We start from the raw sequence: 15621 nt of genomic DNA on the forward strand, positions 1-15621 counted from the left end.
GGTTCAGTCATTCCTACCCCATGTGGTGCTTGCAAAGAGCAGGAGAACCTGGGATTTGCTCTTTCCAAGGAATTTCTTCAAGGCATTTTCATCTTGGGTTCCTTGAAGCCCAAATGCCTCATTTATCCAAGCAACCAGCCTTCTGAAAGGAGTATTTTATTATCCTTTGTGAACAACTTAATGCACTTCAAACCATTGTTCTGGTGGTTAGGGTTGAAATTGAGGATTGATCTCACAGGGAAGCTGTCAAGCTGAAAATGCTTCATTTAAATTAGTGTCCCTTCTAGTCCTACCAGCAACAGCTGACTTTGATAATACTGAAATAATTAGCTTTTTTTTTTTTTTTCAATTGGATTTTTTTTTCCACTGATGCTGCCTGCCTCTGAGTGTGTGTTTTAATTACACGATGCGTCTCCCAAATTAGCCTGAGACACATCTCAGTGGCTGAGCAGTGGGTAACGGTCAGGGGCTGACAGCACAGGGTCACCCCTGGCTTTGTGGCTTGGTACCTTGGTGGCAGTGAGGGGGACAGGACCCCCCTGCCACCCCAGTGTGGCACTGGGGCTGTGCACCCACACCCTGGGAGCTGCAGCCTGGTAGGACCCGTGTCTGGCTGCTTTGGCACAAGCGCTGTGCCTTTGAATTCCCCAGTTTGGGAAATTGAGCTCCCCCTCTGTGGAGCTGCCCGAGGTGGCCCCCAGGAGGCCCTGCCTGTCTGTGGGGCACACCAGCCCCATGTGTTCAGCATTTCACGCCCCTGTGGCCTCGCTGGTGTTGTGTGAGAGCCAAGGGAGCTTTCCACGGGCTCTGAGGGAGCTTTGTACCCGCTGCCCCTCCCAGGCCGTGCCATGGGGGACATCTGGGTGCCTTTTGAGCCTTTTGAGGGGTCCCTCACCCCAGCCTTTGTGTCCCCTTGCCGTGCAGAGACGTGTGCTGTGAACAACGGGGGCTGTGACAGCAAGTGCCACGACGCGGCCACCGGCGTCCACTGCAGCTGCCCCATGGGCTTCATGCTCCAGCCTGACAGGAAGACCTGCAAAGGTAGGTGGGTGTGAGGGGGGCTGGGGGCTCGCTGCTCACCCCTGGGTGCCCCAGGTCCCCGTTGTGTCCTCAGTGCCCCCAGAAAAGGCTCAGATTTAGCTCAGCTCCACATGGCCCCCAGTGCTCACCGGCTTGGTGTTTGCATCCATGGGGTGGGGACAGGGATCACCCCCTGCATGGGGACTGGGATGCCTTGCTGCAGACACCATGCTTGGCCCCACGGCCCTGGGAAGCCTGTGGGGAGGAGGAAAAGGGGGTCAGGTCAAGTTTGAGGCAGCCCTTGTGGGGCTGGAGGGTCCTGTCCCATCTCACCACACCCCAGTGCCTGAGCTGCCCCAGGGGAAGGGCTGGGCGTGCAGGGAATGCAGACCTGCTCTGGGGGTGTGAGATGCACAGGTCCCTCCTGGGGCGCTGCCCAGCCAGGTCTGAGCACCAGGTCCCTGCTTTCCCTGCACCCCAAACTGTCCCCCCTCAGGGCTGGCCAGTGCCTGCATTGTGTCTTTCGGCAGCTCTCAGAACTTGACCCCAGCTGAAAGGAAAGCCTGTCCCACTGCTGGCTGCCTGTCTACCTGCTGACTGCTTCCAGAACCCCTTGTCCCTGGTATTTTATCAGAGCACCCACCCCTCTCCAGTTCTGCAGTTCCCAGCAATAACCCAGAGCCACGTCCCTGTGTCTGGGGTTTTATTAGGGCTGCAGGCAGGTTTACAGCTTGCTCCCTCACAGTCATAAAAAGAAACCCTCAGCCCCAGAGAGGCAGAGCTGCTGCCCCAGCACGGGGGGTGGAGGGACAGGGCAGGCTGCTGCCTCCTCCTGGTCCCCTTCCATCTCACACGTTGTTTGCTAACAGTAAATTTTGTGATTAATGGGAAACAAACCACACCAGCCACGTTCTCCTGCTGACCATCAGAGCCCAAAGGGCTCCCTCCATTGTCCCTCGTGGTGGGACAGCATCCAGAGGGGAGCCCTGGGCTCTCCTGGCCAAGCATCCCAGCCAGGGTGTGACCCTTGGGTGTCCCTTGTCCGCACCAGACATCGACGAGTGCCGGCTCAACAACGGCGGCTGTGACCACATCTGCAGGAACACCGTGGGCAGCTTCGAGTGCAGCTGCAAGAAGGGCTACAAGCTGCTCATAAACGAGAGGAACTGCCAAGGTGAGGGGCACTGAGTGCCCAGGGCCCTGCCCTGCCCCTCCCTGCACTCCCATGGCTGCAGCAGCAGTGCTGCTCCTTCCTCTGCCCTTCCTGTGGACTGCGTGCATCCTTCAGGGCATTAGTGCTTGGGATTCAGGCTCTGGTTTGGGGCTTAGCCCTTCAGTCTCAGAGCTGGGGGCTTGTGGGCTCTTGCAGAGCTAAAGCCAGCAATCAGGCAGCTGCCAGGGTTCCCAGTTCTGGGAGGGCAGGAATGGGGAGAAGATGCCTCCTGCTCGCTCCAGATGGAGCTGGCTGCTCCATGCGGCTTCTTCCACCTTTTTCTCCCTGTCCCAACATCTTTGTACTCATCTCCCACAAGCCCAGGAGGTCAGTGCTGCCCCCGCAGCCCATGGCCGAGGTCAGCACGGCAGGTGTGCCTGAGCCTGAGCGTTCCCTCCTGAAAACACAGGGCCGGGAAGGAAGGAGGGGCTGGCAGCTCCGGGGCTGCCACTGCTTTCATCTCCGTCCAGGCTCTGTGCTCGGGGAGTTTGACGTGAGCGCAGCAATTAACTTAATGAGGCCAATGAAATGATGCTCCAGCCCACCGGGCTGGGTTCACCTCCCAGCCAGGGCCTCCCTGCCCCAGCGAGGTGCCCGCGGGGCCGAGCAGGCATTGCTGGCACCGTCCCGGGGCAGGACCTGCCCGCGCAGCATTCCTGATCCCTCCCTGGCATCCTCCCGGTCCCTCCCTGGCATCCTCCCGGTCCCTCCCTGCCCCGCACGGGCAGCAGCCGGGGGCTCCTGCAGCCCTCCCGTGCCAGGGACAGGATTTTGGCCCTGTTTGGCCCGTTTGGGGTGCAGAGGGGCTGCAGGAGCTCATGGCAGGGGGATGCTGGCCCTGTTTGGCCCGTTTGGGGTGCAGAGGGGCTGCCGGAGCTCATGGCAGGGGGATGCTGGCCCTGTTTGGCCCGTTTGGGGCGCAGAGGGGCTGCAGGAGCTCATGGCAGGGGGATGCTGGCCCTGTTTGGCCCGTTTGGGGCGCAGAGGGGCTGCAGGAGCTCGTGGCAGGGGGATGCTGGTGCCGTGGGTGAGGAGGAGCTTGGGGCAGAGAGGGAGCCCAGGGCTCTGGAGCACACTGGTGTTGGATATCCAGAGCATCCTGAATGCCCAGAATTGCACTGAATGCCCAGAGCAATCTGGTTCTGGACCCTTAGAGGGTACCAGGGCAGGGTCCCTCAGCATCACAGCTTGTTGGAGCAGGAAGGGGACAGTGCCGAGCCCGGGACGGCCCCTCTGCCGTGCCAGCTCTCACCTCCTCCCCTTGCCCTTCCTGCAGACATCGACGAGTGCTCCTTCGACCGCACCTGCGACCACCTGTGCATCAACACCCCCGGCAGCTTCCAGTGCCTCTGCCACAAGGGCTACACGCTCTATGGGCTCACCCACTGCGGAGGTAGGGCCAGCTGGACCCCGCTGGGGTCCCAGGGGTGGGACAGCCCCGGGTGCGGCTGCCATGGGACCCCTGGGGACCCTGCCCACCCCAGGGCCCGTGGGGACGATCGGTTCCACACCCCGGGCAGGGATGGGGCTCCCAGCCAGACTCGCTGGTGTCTGCAACTTCAAACAGAGCGACAGGAACAATTTGCGACTTGTCTGCAGCGGGAGAGAGGGAGGGAGAAATCCCCGGCGTTTTTGGCAGGGCGCTGTGACGGGGTGGGAAGTGGAACATCAAAAGGGTTTGATTTAAATTTCACAAGGCAGATCGCTCCCAAGGGCGGGGGCGGGCAGCGGGAGGTGGCTGGAACGCGCTCCGCAGGGGCTGCCGAGCGTGTTGTGGCAGCGGTGCCGGCGGCCCGGGGTGGGAGCCCGGGGGCTCCGGGGCTGGGGCAGCGACCCTCAGGATATTTCTGAGCTACACGGTCAGCGTGAGCCCCTGGCACTGTCCGAGGTGGCAAAGGGATTGATGGCTCCTACCAATGCCCCGAGTGAGGGCGAGCTGGGCAGGGAGGGCTCTGACAGGGACAGCTCCATCCCTGACCTGAAGCATCATTTCAGACCCTGCTGAAGAGAGGGGCCAGGGCTGAGCCTTTCGGGTTCCGTTTCTAAGTGCTTCCGTGTCGGGTCTGTCTGCTGTGCCACGAGGGGCTGGGGCTGGGCTCAGCCTGGATGGGCTGCACCCGACCCTGCCTGGCCCCTGGGGACACGGGAGCTGGGCTGTCCCTTATCCCCGTGGAGCTGGCACAGCTGGGGGAGCTGGCACTGCTGGAAGTGCCCTGAGGTGCAGAGGTGCCCCAGCTGGGCTTGGATTTATCCATCCAGAATCCCAGTCCTGAGAAAATGCAATGATTCAGTGTCAGAGCCGAGGGGTCCCCACTGTCCCTCAGCCACTGTCCCTCCCTCTGTCCCCATAGACATCGATGAGTGCAGCATCAACAGGGGTGGCTGCAAATTCGGCTGCATCAACACTCCTGGCAGCTACCAGTGTACCTGTCCTGCTGGCTGCAAGCTGCACTGGAACAAGAAGGACTGTGTGGGTATGTCAGGCCAGGAGCCAGCAGGGCCAGGGAGGAGCTGGGGGCTCTGGGATGCCAGGCTGGGGTCCCTGTGCCACACCCTGGCACCATCTCCTCCCTGGTGAATCCCCCATGAGCTGGAGGGCACTGGGGTCCCTCGTGGGTCTCTGAGCTGTGCCAGCCATGGGCATCCCTGATTGTCATCACCAGCTGGTGCTTGTCCCTTGGAGCTGGTGAAGTGCCTGCCGGGTTCGGTGCCACCACGGGCCACCCTCACCTGCAACAAGATGGGCAAGAAGGACAGCTGTGCCCTTTCCTGCACCTCCAAGGCCCGATTCCTGCCAGGTACTGGTACTAGTGCTACCACCAGCATGAGCAGGGTGTCCTCATTTCCCTGCATGGCCCAAACTGAGGGGAGAGGAGTGGCTGCACAGCCAGAGTGCAGGAGGGAGGGAGGGATGCTGTTGTTTAGGAGGGCTCATTGTTGGCTGCAGATCCACGGGCCAGGTCCCTGGTGCAGGATCCCTATGGCAGGGTGCTGGGCATCGTCCCCCCATGGCACAGCCTGCCTGCATCACCCTGGCAGAGCCAACTCCCCTTTCTCCCTCCCAGAGTCCGACAGCAGCTACACAGTGAGCTGTGGGACCCCCGTGCTGCGGCAGGGCCAGCACAGAGCCACCAACAGCAGCCAGCAGTGCCTCGGTAAGGGGGCTCCTGGGGTGCCCACGGCTGCCAGCAGCCTGGCTGGGCCGTGCCAGCTTGCCTGAGCACCCACCTGTTCTTTCAGAGACTGTGGCTGCCCCCGTCAAGCAGAAAGCCTCCTTCAAGATCAAGGATGCCAAGTGCCACCTGCACCCGCGGAGCAAGGGCAAGCAGGAGGAGGCTGGGAGGGCAGGGACACAAGGTGAGCTGTGAGGGTGGGGAGGTGCCCGTGCCCATCAGGGAGGGGGTGCTGACCTGTCCCCCCCTGCAGGTGGCTCGGCGCCGTGCTCTGACTGCCAGGTCACCTTCGTCAACCTCAAGTGCGACTCGTCCAAGAAGGGGAAGGGGCGCCGGGCTCGCAACTCCCCCAGCAAAGAGGTGACACGGATCACGCTGGAGTTTGAGGCAGAGATCAAGCCTGAGGAGATCACAGGTGGGCACAGCACTGGCCTGACACATCCTGGGTGGGAGCAGGGACATGATGCCATCCCCATGCAGCAAGGAGAGATAAACCAGTCCTCATCTTGCACTGGATTGGCACACGCTGGGCAGCACCTGCAGCTGAGCATTTGGGGGATGGTTTTAATGCTTCTGGGCTTCCCTCTGCACCCCTCCCTTCTTACTGCATCCCTCCTGCACCCCCATTCCCCTCTGCACCACCCAGCCAGCTGCAACCTGCACTGCCTGCGACAGCGAGTGGAGAAGAAGCTGAAGTCGGCCATCAAAGCGCTGAAGAAATCCATCAACCAGGAGCGGTTCCTGCTGCGCTTCTCGGGGATGGAGTACGAGGTGGCCCGGAAGCTGAGCGTGGCCCCGGAGCGGCAGGAGAGCTGCGGGCCGGGCCAGCAGCGCCTGGCCAGCAAGTGTGGTAAGGAGGAGCGAGGCGGGGTGACGAGGGGACCCGGCGGTGGCAGCGCCCGCAGCATCACCGACGTCCCCCCCGGCTCTCAGTCAGCTGCTCGCAGGGAACCTATTACCACGGGCAGACGGAGCAGTGCGTGCCCTGCCCGCCCGGCACCTACCAGGAGAGGGAGGGGCAGCTCTCCTGTGACCTGTGTCCCCGCGGCGACACCTTCGGACCCATCGGAGCCACCAACATCACCGGCTGCACCGGTAAGGGGGGCACAGCCGGGGCTCGGGGCACGCTCAGGGGGTGTCCAGGGCTGCAATTTCAGCCATTGGCCAGCAGGCAGGAGAGCCTTGAGCGTCCCCAGGGCTCACAGGAGCTGCTGGTTTGGGTGTTTATTATTTAGAGGGCACCGCAGGAAGGGCAGCACTTCTCTGGGTGTACTGGTGGTGCCACAGCTGAGGGGGAAGACAATCTGGGTATGGGGCAGGGGAGCGTGTGGGGTGCCAGGGCCGAGCGATGCCTTGCCTGCAGGTCAGTGTCCCCCTGGGCAGCACTCTGCTGATGGCTTCAAGCCCTGCCAGCCGTGTCCCCGTGGCTCCTACCAGCCCGAGGTGGGACGGGCGCTGTGCTTCCCCTGCGGCGGGGGCCTGACCACGCGCCACGAGGGAGCCCTGTCCTTCCAGGACTGCGACACCAAAGGTAGGGCAGGGCCGGTCCCCAGCACGGGCGCGCCCAGCACGGCCGTGCCAGCCGCTGACACGGCCCCTGTGCTCCCTGACCCCCCAGTGCAGTGCTCCCCTGGGCACTACTACAACACGAGCGTGCACCGCTGCATCCGCTGCGCCGTGGGCACCTACCAGCCCGATTTCCGGCAGAACTACTGCATCTCCTGCCCCGGCAACACCACCACCGACTTCGACGGCTCCACCTCCGTGTCCCAGTGCAAAAGTAGGCGAGCTGGGGTCAGCAGAAGTGGGGGGGGGGGGGGGCAGGTGTGGGGTCCTCCTTCAAAAGTATTTTAAAATCCTGTAGAGTTTGGAGTCATTTCAGGCAGGCATGGGGGGTTCTGCCCGACCGTGTCATCAGCTGATTAGTGGGAAGGATATGATTCTGACTCCTTCTCAGCCAGTGAATAGGACAAATAGGTTGTTGGCGATGATTAGGATGGGGATAGCGATTAGGAAGAATAGTAGATAGGTGAAAAATTTTGTAGTGTAGGGGTCTGAGGCTACATGTCATGTTGCAAATTGTAGGATAGATCATGATACAAATAGTGCAATGGGGAAGAAGGTAAAGGAGTAGAAGTCTATTTTTAGGCTGATGGGGATTTTGAAGTTTATAATGAACTTTCATTCCCAGAAGGAGGTGATGCTTTGTGTTCTGGAGTGGATATAGATTGCTATTGGGATCAGGCTGATTAGGAAGGAAGTTTTGACTGTGTTTGTAATTGTGCTGGGAGTGTTTTTGAGGTTGCTGGATAGAAGAAGAAATAGGATGGGGGTGGAGAGTGTTGCTAGGGTTAAGAGTATGAATGTGTTTAGGACTAGAGAGAGGTCCACACTGCCCTTCTTGCCCAGCAAACCCCCCCCAGTGGGACACTCCTCCCCAGTGCCCTGGTTCCCAGCTGGACTGGTGTCCCTGCCTTGCAGACCGGCAGTGTGGAGGGGAGCTGGGGGAGTACACGGGCTACATCGAGTCCCCCAACTACCCGGGGAATTACCCCGCCAACATCGAGTGCACCTGGAACATCAACCCCCCGCCCAAGCGCAAGATCCTCATCGTGGTGCCCGAGATCTTCCTCCCCTCCGAGGATGAGTGCGGCGACGTCTTGGTCATGCGGAAAAACTGTAGGTAACCGAGCAGGCCGTGGTGCTCAGGGGAGGAGCTGGGCGGGAAAAGGCTCGGGTCTGGCAGAGAGGGACAAAGGTGCATCCCCGGGCAGCAGGAGGGGAGTTTTGGGGACAGGGTGAGTGGGGAGATGAGCATCACCCTGCCATCTGGGGGTCTTGCTGGATCTCAGGGGGATGTGCGTGGGCTGGGCTGCACACCTGGGCCTCAGCCTCCATTTTGGGGGTTAAAAGCCCTATCTGGTGCTTTCCAGAGCAAGGAAGGAATAACAATCCCTGGTATGTAACATGAGGGTTAGTGGGGACTCAGCCTTGCCCAGACTGGACAATTCCCATCCCTGATGCCACCCTTGACCCAGTAAGGCTGGGGGTAGCTCTGCTGATGGGCAAGCAGCATCCTGTGTCCCCTTGCTGTTCCCTGCAGCCTCCCCATCCTCCATCACCACCTACGAGACCTGCCAGACCTACGAGCGACCCATCGCCTTCACCGCCCGCTCCCGCAAGCTCTGGATCAACTTCAAAACCAGCGAAGCCAACAGTGCCCGGGGCTTCCAGATCCCCTACGTCACCTACGATGGTGAGCACAGGGAGGTGCCATCCCAGCACCCTGGTGCTTCTCCCCCCACAGTTTGGGACCCAGGTCACCTGCAGTTCACACCTCCAGTGCGTTTGGGAGGAGTGGACTGAAGGATGGAGGCCAGAGGTTTGGGGACAAGTGGCAGCTCATGCCCTGTGTGTTTTGGCAGAGGATTATGAGCAGCTGGTGGAGGACATCGTGCGGGATGGAAGGCTCTATGCCTCTGAGAACCACCAGGAGATCCTCAAGGTGAGCCCCCAAGTCTGTAACCCCCCAGGGCATCCTTCCTTTTGGGGATGCCTCCTGCTCTCCTTGCCCTTGGGGCTTCAGGGGAGCATGGAGGTGATGCTGAACCTCCCTCTGGCTCGGCTTCCCTGCAGGACAAGAAGCTCATCAAAGCTTTCTTCGACGTGCTGGCGCACCCCCAGAACTACTTCAAGTACACAGAGAAGCACAAGGAGATGCTGCCCCGCTCCTTCATCAAACTCCTGCGCTCCAAAGTCTCCAGCTTCCTCCGGCCTTACAAATAGCCCCGCAGCCAAGGAAACCCTCTTCTCCCTTCCTTCTCCTCTCTGATTTTTCCTCCCTCCGCCTGGCTCCGGCAGGATCGCCTCTGCTCGCCCCGCAGACGTCTCCCCACGATCTCCCCGCCGCTCCCTGCAGACCGGGGTGAAGCCGCTCCCCTCTTCCGAAGCAGAAGGTTTTAGGAAACTGCAGTAGTGGTCCCGTGTGCTTCTCCCTTTGGTTTCCTTCACGCCAGGTCTGTCCCCGTTCCCTGGTGCCAGCAGCAGCCCGGGACAGTGAGGGGGGTCCCTGTCCCTGCAGCCCCCGAGGAGCGCAGGAGGCAACGCCGCAGCTTTTGGCGCCGCTCTGGGGGAAAAGGACCGACGAAGCCGACTGGATGGAAAAGGAAACGCAAAGAAGCGGTGGGAAAGGCCACCAGCGCAGCACCGTGGTGGCTCCGGCCCGCTGGAGAGCCGCGCTGGTGCTGCGAGGGAAGCGCAGCCAAGCCACGTTCCCGGAGAACAATGTCTGGCTGCACGGGAGAAAACAGGGAGCAAAGGAGAAGGACTTTCAGCCGGGTTCGATTTTTTTTTTCTTTCCGCCCCCCTTCCTCCTCCACACACCCCAGACACTCGTGCCAAGAAACCAGACTTTGTTACAAGCTCTGCCAAAGAGTAACTCGGAAAAGCAAGCTTTGAGAAGAGCAGGAGTTAATGTTTGTGCACTAGGATATCCTCCTTTCTACCTTTTTCATATGTATTAAGTGCAATCATTTGAGTCTTCCTTATATTATTTAGAGGGAAGTTGTTTTGTTTTGTTTTGTTTTGTTTTGTTTTTTTCTACTAGAAACGACAATATTTATATCTGCCTGAGAAACGAGAATGTGTGTTTGCAAGAAAAACAAAAACCACCCACCCAGAGCAAGCTGGGCCTGGGCTGCGCTGACCAGCACAATGGCATCTTCTGGCCTTTTCTGCCACGTTTGTCCCCGATAAAAGCCCCTCTCTGGGGGGAGATGGTGCCTCTCCTGCTCGGGGCATTGGGGTGAGTTTTTGCAGGGAGTTGGAGGCGTCTTGGTTCATCCATGGGGGTGGAGTTGGTCCTGTCAGACTGATCTGCCACAGTTTGGGCGTCCCAGTCCCATTGCAAGGGGACTCAGCTCTGTCACCTGCTTGCTGCAAACTGATTTTGTTTCCCTGCAGGGGCTCAGAGATGAGCCAGCACCTGTTGAGGATGGGGCTGGGAGGAGAGGGAAGCTGGCCCTCCACTCAGCCCCCAAATCTCTCCCCCAGGGACAGCAATCCCACCCTCACAGACCTGGGCAGCTTTTGTGCCTCTGAGTCCCACCAGGCATTTTTGGCCCCATCCCTGGGTGTTCTCACCCTGCAGGGATGCTGTGGGAGTCCCTCCCCAGGGAGTGGGGTGCAGATCCCAGGGAAAACCCATCCTGCCACCCTTGTTTCACTGCATCTGCCTCCCCAGACAGGCTCAGCTGGGGACAAGGGCCAGGCGGACACCACTGGTGGCTTTGTGCCCCCAGCATCTTCATGTGGACAGAAGGACTCCCAGGGACAGGCAACTGCTACCACTGCTCACCCCTCTCCTCCTCCTCTCCAAGCCTCCCTCTTTTTCCAGCCCTGCCACCAGTTCTCAGCTGTCATCCTCCCCACACCTTCATCCCCATCTTCATCCTCTCAAAGACCTGGAGCTGCCAGGACTAAAAATGATCAACCAGCCTAAAGCTCTGCCAGCGGCAGCTCCTTTCCATCACTGTCCCCACTTGTCCCTCACTGTCCCTTTGCCCACACCTGAGCCCAGCCCTGCTTTTAACAAACCCATTATTTATTGCTCTGCCTGTCCCACTGGGTCCATCTTTCCTCCATCCTGTTTTCCCTCCTCGATCCACAGTGCTCCAGCACCCCAGGAGCCTCTCCCGGGCTCTGTGAGGGGCTGAGCACTGGCACGGGGGCTGAGGTTTGTCCCCAGGACGCGTCAGTTGGAAAAGTCTGTCCTGATTCATCCCAGCTGTGGATTTTCCCCTGCTGCCGCCGGCTCCCAGCCTGTTTGGAAGCTCCACATCTGTGGGCTGAGCTGTTTGTCACTTGGTCGCTGTCTGCAAGCAGCTGCTTTAATGCACAAAAGCTGCTGGAGGGATCTGGAGAGGGTTTGTGGCTCTGGGACAGTGACACAGGACAGTGACCTTTGAAAGGGTCCGTAGCATTTAGAAGGAAAAAAAACCCAGCAAAAATAAAACCAGCAAAAATAAAACCAGCCCAGGAATGACCAACCCTGCCCTCGTGCCCACCAGAGTTCATTAACTTTGATTGATTAACTCTGGCTCATCTAATGTCAGGTTACAGGGCTGTCCTGGCTGTGTCACCACACCAGCCACCTCTGCTCCCTGCTGTGGAAGGGTGAGGTGGCAGCACATCCTCCTGGTAATGGAGCTTTTCCCCCTTCTGCTTTCACCAAACAGCTCAAAAACGCCCCCAGAATCCCACAGGGCCCCTGGAGCCACCCACTCCCAGCTCAGAATGGCTTTGAAAGGCTGAACCCACATCAGCCACCTCGGGGATCAAGGTTTTGAAGCAGTCAAGAAAATTTAAGGTTGTTGGGGGTTTGGGTTTATTTTTTTTTTTTTTTTCCTGTTGGAGTATTTATATCTGCCTTTTGCAGTGGGCCAGGACTTGCCATCTCCAACAGAAACGATTAAAGTGATGAGCAAGATGTAGTTCATGAGGTTATTTGCACTTGATTAAAAGAAAAAAAATTATTTGAACTTTGTAAAAAGAAATGTTTGCATTTTGTATTGTCTTTTTTTAATTATTAAATGGAATTTCTTGGTGTTGTGTTGATCTTTCAAAGACTGGCTCTGATGCTTATTTTAAAGGTTTCTAACAGCAGGATCCAGAGCTATTTTCATTGTTTTGTTCCCTCAGACGCTGACAAGCTTTTCCAGGGCCCAAAGTATTTTTTCTCCCCCCAGAAGCTTAAATGCTGCACTTCCCTAAGCTCTCCAGTCCCTGCACAATGTATTTATTTATGAACATTACTTAATTTCATTTTTAGCCCAGAACATGGAGCTAGACTGGCTCAGAGGGGATGGCAAACACCCTCTACTTCAGCCCAACCCCTCTGCTGGGCTGCAGCTCTGTCCTTCAGCACCCCTGGACTCTCAGACAATGCTCAAGTCCTCATGAGCTGCACCTGGGCAGGTGTGGGCAGGTGAGGGGCACTTGCATTTAAACATTTCTGCTGCCCCTCCCAGAGCAGGACTGGGCTCTGCACAGGATTCAGGTGAGCTCTGCACCAGGTAAGGGTCCCCTCTGTGGGCACAACTGCTGAACCTGCACCTGCTGGGACACCTCTGCTCTGGGGGAGTGTGGGATCCCTCCCTTCCCCTCCCTCTCTGAATGCAGGGGGGTGAGTGAGGCTCCTTCCCTCAAAAGCTCCACTTGGAATTCATCTCTCTCTCAACTCATCATCTCTCAAATGAACATCAAGGCCTCATCTGAGCCCTTCCCCTGGAAGGAGCAAGGAGCTCTTTGGCAAAGCCTCCCCGAGGAGCTCTCAGGAACACAGGCACACACAGCTGAGGGTGTCTGCAGGGTTTATTGCTGCCCCCAGCCCTTAGTAGAGGCGCTGGGGTTTCCCCATGGTGCTCTTGATGTACAGAGCTCGCACGTTCTGCCAGTTCTTCTTCAGCAGGGACACCAGGAAGTTGATGGCCAGGTGGATGTTGTAGACCAGCTCGTCCTCTGTCATCTTCACGTGACCCACGGCCACAGCCAGACAGAGCACCTGGGGACAGACACAGGTACAGATACACAGGCAAAGCAAAGGGCTGACCCACGGCCTGGACATGCCCACACCAGCTTCACTTTCTGCCCCCAGCTCTCTCTCTGCACTGTGGCAGAGGCCAAGCTCCTCTCTGAGCAGCCTGGAAGTCAATGCTCCCCACAGGCAGGAGGATTTATGATTGAGCCAAGAGGCCAAGTGTCAGGACATCGTTAGTTCAGCTACTTTAAATGCTCAAGCATTTGCAAACCCTCACATTGTGTCCTCAGGATCTCCAGAGCTGCTCCCAAGTTCACTTGGACAGAGCCAAGTCCCAAATTCACCCCCAGCAAAGCCCCACTCATGCTCAGCCCCCCAGGGACACGCCATGAGCAGCACCCACGTGCTGGGAGCAGCATTAATCACACTGGATTGTGCTCAGCACTGAAACATCCAACCCTCTCCTCATCATCTGCTCCAAGACCCACCAACCACAGTTAAATTATTCCTCCTTCCTGGCTGCCCATGGAACACTCTGGGTACATTTCCCCTTGCTGGAGGAAAGCAGCACAGCTCCAGGAGCACTCGAGGGACACCTACAGCCCAACCCAGAGATGGCAGAGACACAGAACGACCCCCGGGCACACAACTGAAGCCAGGCTTTACCTTCTTCATCTGGAACTTGATGGTGGATTTGACCTCATCCACCTTGGCCACCAGGTTCTCGTTGTGGGTGAGCAGGGAAGGGAATTTCCCAGCTTTGTTCAGGCCCGGGCCCAGGATTCGAGGGATTTGCTTGATCAAGGACTCAGAGGCCAGGAAGGCGTCGTACTTCTTAGCTGCAAGGAGACAAGCAGGAGCTCAGGATGGACCCCGCTCCCACCCCAAGCTCCAGAAGGGACTCAGCTGACATCATGCAACTCCTCCATGCAGATAAATCCAGCATTCCCTGGGTCCCACCAGAACTGGAGCTGGTTTTGCCAAGGATCTTTGAGGAATGATTGTCACAGCAGCCAGGCCCCAGCCCCACACAACACAGTGACCCAAATCCTGCTCCCTGAAGGAACTGTCCTTTGCTGAGCTCCAAGTTTGCTGCAGCCTGTGCACAGCAGGATGAGCGAGACAGAAGATCCATCTAGGAGAAGCTTAGCCAACAATCACCTGAAAGCTCAGAGTTCCACGTCCCATTATGGACTGAGGGGCAAGTTCCTGTCTGCCTGAGCCATGTACCAGAGGCACTCTGGAGTTCTCAGGAAAGGGAAGGATTTTCTCTCTCTGACCAAGAAAAAATGAGTGCATTTCATTCTGTGCACACAAGAACTGCAGGACTAAAGCTCACTCTTGCCTCTGGTGTTTCCTGGCTTTTGCTGCCCTCCAGCTCCCCGACCAGGAAAGTGAGGGACATAGCAAAGGATGAAACTGTTGACAGGGATATTTTCTGTGTCTCTCCCTTCCTTGGACATCCAGCCCCATTCCTGCAGTACTGATCTGTCAGATCTGCACTGGAAACAGCCTGGTGGCTTAATAGTTTTTGGGCAGATTTTGGTACTGGGGCTGACTCTGCTCAGAGTTTCAGCTCTGCAACTAACCATGACACGGAAATCTGAGCATGGGGAAAAGCCTCATGGACACTCACCCAGCTTCTTCACCAGCTTCTTGTTTTTGTTGAGCTTCTTCAGAGCTTCTATGTCCATGTGAGGGATGTCAACTGCTTTGGCCTCATCGCAGTGCTGCTGATCCCCCAGCAGACACACCGAGAATTTAGGCCGCGGCGTCGACTTCAACCTGGGGAAGGAAGGTCCGAGTCAGTGACGGGCCAGCCCCAGCGCGTGTGCACGGAGCCAGCACGGAGAGACCTTACCGCAGCACGGGGCATCCTCACCTGCCGTCCCGGGCAGGCCGGTGGGCACAGCCCGGGGGCTGCCGCACCTCCCCTCATGTTTTAAGACCCAGGGTGAGGGTCCGTCCAGCCGCCCCACCGGGCCGGGCCGCGCTGGACTCCCCGAGCGGTTCGGCACCGCTGCGGCCCCGAGCGGGACCGGGCAGCGCCGAAGGCTGGGTAGGAGCGAGAGGATGGCGAACCTGACGGTCCCGGAGAAGCGCTTGTCCTTCTGCGGGTCATAGTTCTTGAGGCTGATCTGCAGCTCCACCGTCTCCACGAACCTGCGGGAGGCACCGGGTGAGGCCCGGCCGGGGGAAGGCCGAGGCCGGGGGTGACACGTCCGTGTCGGCGGCTCTTACTTGCGCTTCTTGGCACGGCTGCCGTGCAGCACCTCCTTCACCGCCTCGTACAGGGTGTCCCGGGACACTTTGCTGCTGCGGGGGGAAACGGCAGAGGGGACTCAGAGCCGGCCCCGCCCGGGACGCGGCCCCGAGCCCGCCTCGGTCCCTCCGCGTTCCCGCCGCCATCGGCACCGAGGATCGCGCCTCGCTGGCCGCCCGGCCGACCCCGCGGCCCCCACCGGGCACGGATGGCGGAGGATGGCGGCGGATGGAGCGGAGCAGACGCTGAGCTGCACCCACCTCATGGCTGCAGCTGCTCGGGTCGAAGGACCGGAAGCGTCTCCGGCGCGCTAACAAATAGTGGCGAGATCTCGCGAGACTGGAGTGCCCGGCGCGCCGCCATATTGGGAGCGGCGCCGCAGGGCCGCTATGCGGGGAGCGGCGCGGGGGGCTTG

General features: G+C 59.0%; 2 protein-coding genes across 2 annotated transcripts in view; one reads left to right on the forward strand and one right to left on the reverse strand.

The window, feature by feature from the left end:
- The window catches only part of SCUBE3 (signal peptide, CUB domain and EGF like domain containing 3), a 29271-nt gene extending 20006 nt beyond the window's left edge, over nt 1-9265 (forward strand). The window contains exons 8-23 of the mRNA XM_058819382.1: nt 925-1041; nt 2072-2194; nt 3510-3626; nt 4585-4707; nt 4897-5031; nt 5299-5388; nt 5474-5590; nt 5660-5821; nt 6053-6256; nt 6340-6501; nt 6770-6937; nt 7025-7186; nt 7888-8085; nt 8510-8662; nt 8832-8911; nt 9043-9265. Coding sequence (XP_058675365.1) covers nt 925-1041; nt 2072-2194; nt 3510-3626; nt 4585-4707; nt 4897-5031; nt 5299-5388; nt 5474-5590; nt 5660-5821; nt 6053-6256; nt 6340-6501; nt 6770-6937; nt 7025-7186; nt 7888-8085; nt 8510-8662; nt 8832-8911; nt 9043-9192 — 2261 coding nt within the window. The 3' untranslated portion in view covers nt 9193-9265. The remainder of the gene's footprint in view (nt 1-924; nt 1042-2071; nt 2195-3509; nt 3627-4584; nt 4708-4896; nt 5032-5298; nt 5389-5473; nt 5591-5659; nt 5822-6052; nt 6257-6339; nt 6502-6769; nt 6938-7024; nt 7187-7887; nt 8086-8509; nt 8663-8831; nt 8912-9042) is intronic.
- A 3494-nt stretch (nt 9266-12759) lies between these two features.
- RPL10A (ribosomal protein L10a) lies at nt 12760-15513 on the reverse strand. The gene is made up of 6 exons (XM_058819412.1): nt 15467-15513; nt 15185-15259; nt 15026-15106; nt 14580-14728; nt 13610-13782; nt 12760-12967 (listed from the first exon to the last, which is right to left on the reverse strand). The coding sequence occupies exons 1-6, from the start codon at nt 15469-15471 to the stop codon at nt 12797-12799; spliced, it is 654 nt and encodes a 217-aa protein (XP_058675395.1). The 5' UTR covers nt 15472-15513; the 3' UTR covers nt 12760-12796.
- Between the last annotated feature and the right edge of the window lie 108 nt (nt 15514-15621).

The sequence above is a fragment of the Ammospiza caudacuta genome, chromosome 24, assembly GCF_027887145.1.
Source record: "Ammospiza caudacuta isolate bAmmCau1 chromosome 24, bAmmCau1.pri, whole genome shotgun sequence".
Lineage (NCBI taxonomy): Eukaryota > Metazoa > Chordata > Aves > Passeriformes > Passerellidae > Ammospiza > Ammospiza caudacuta.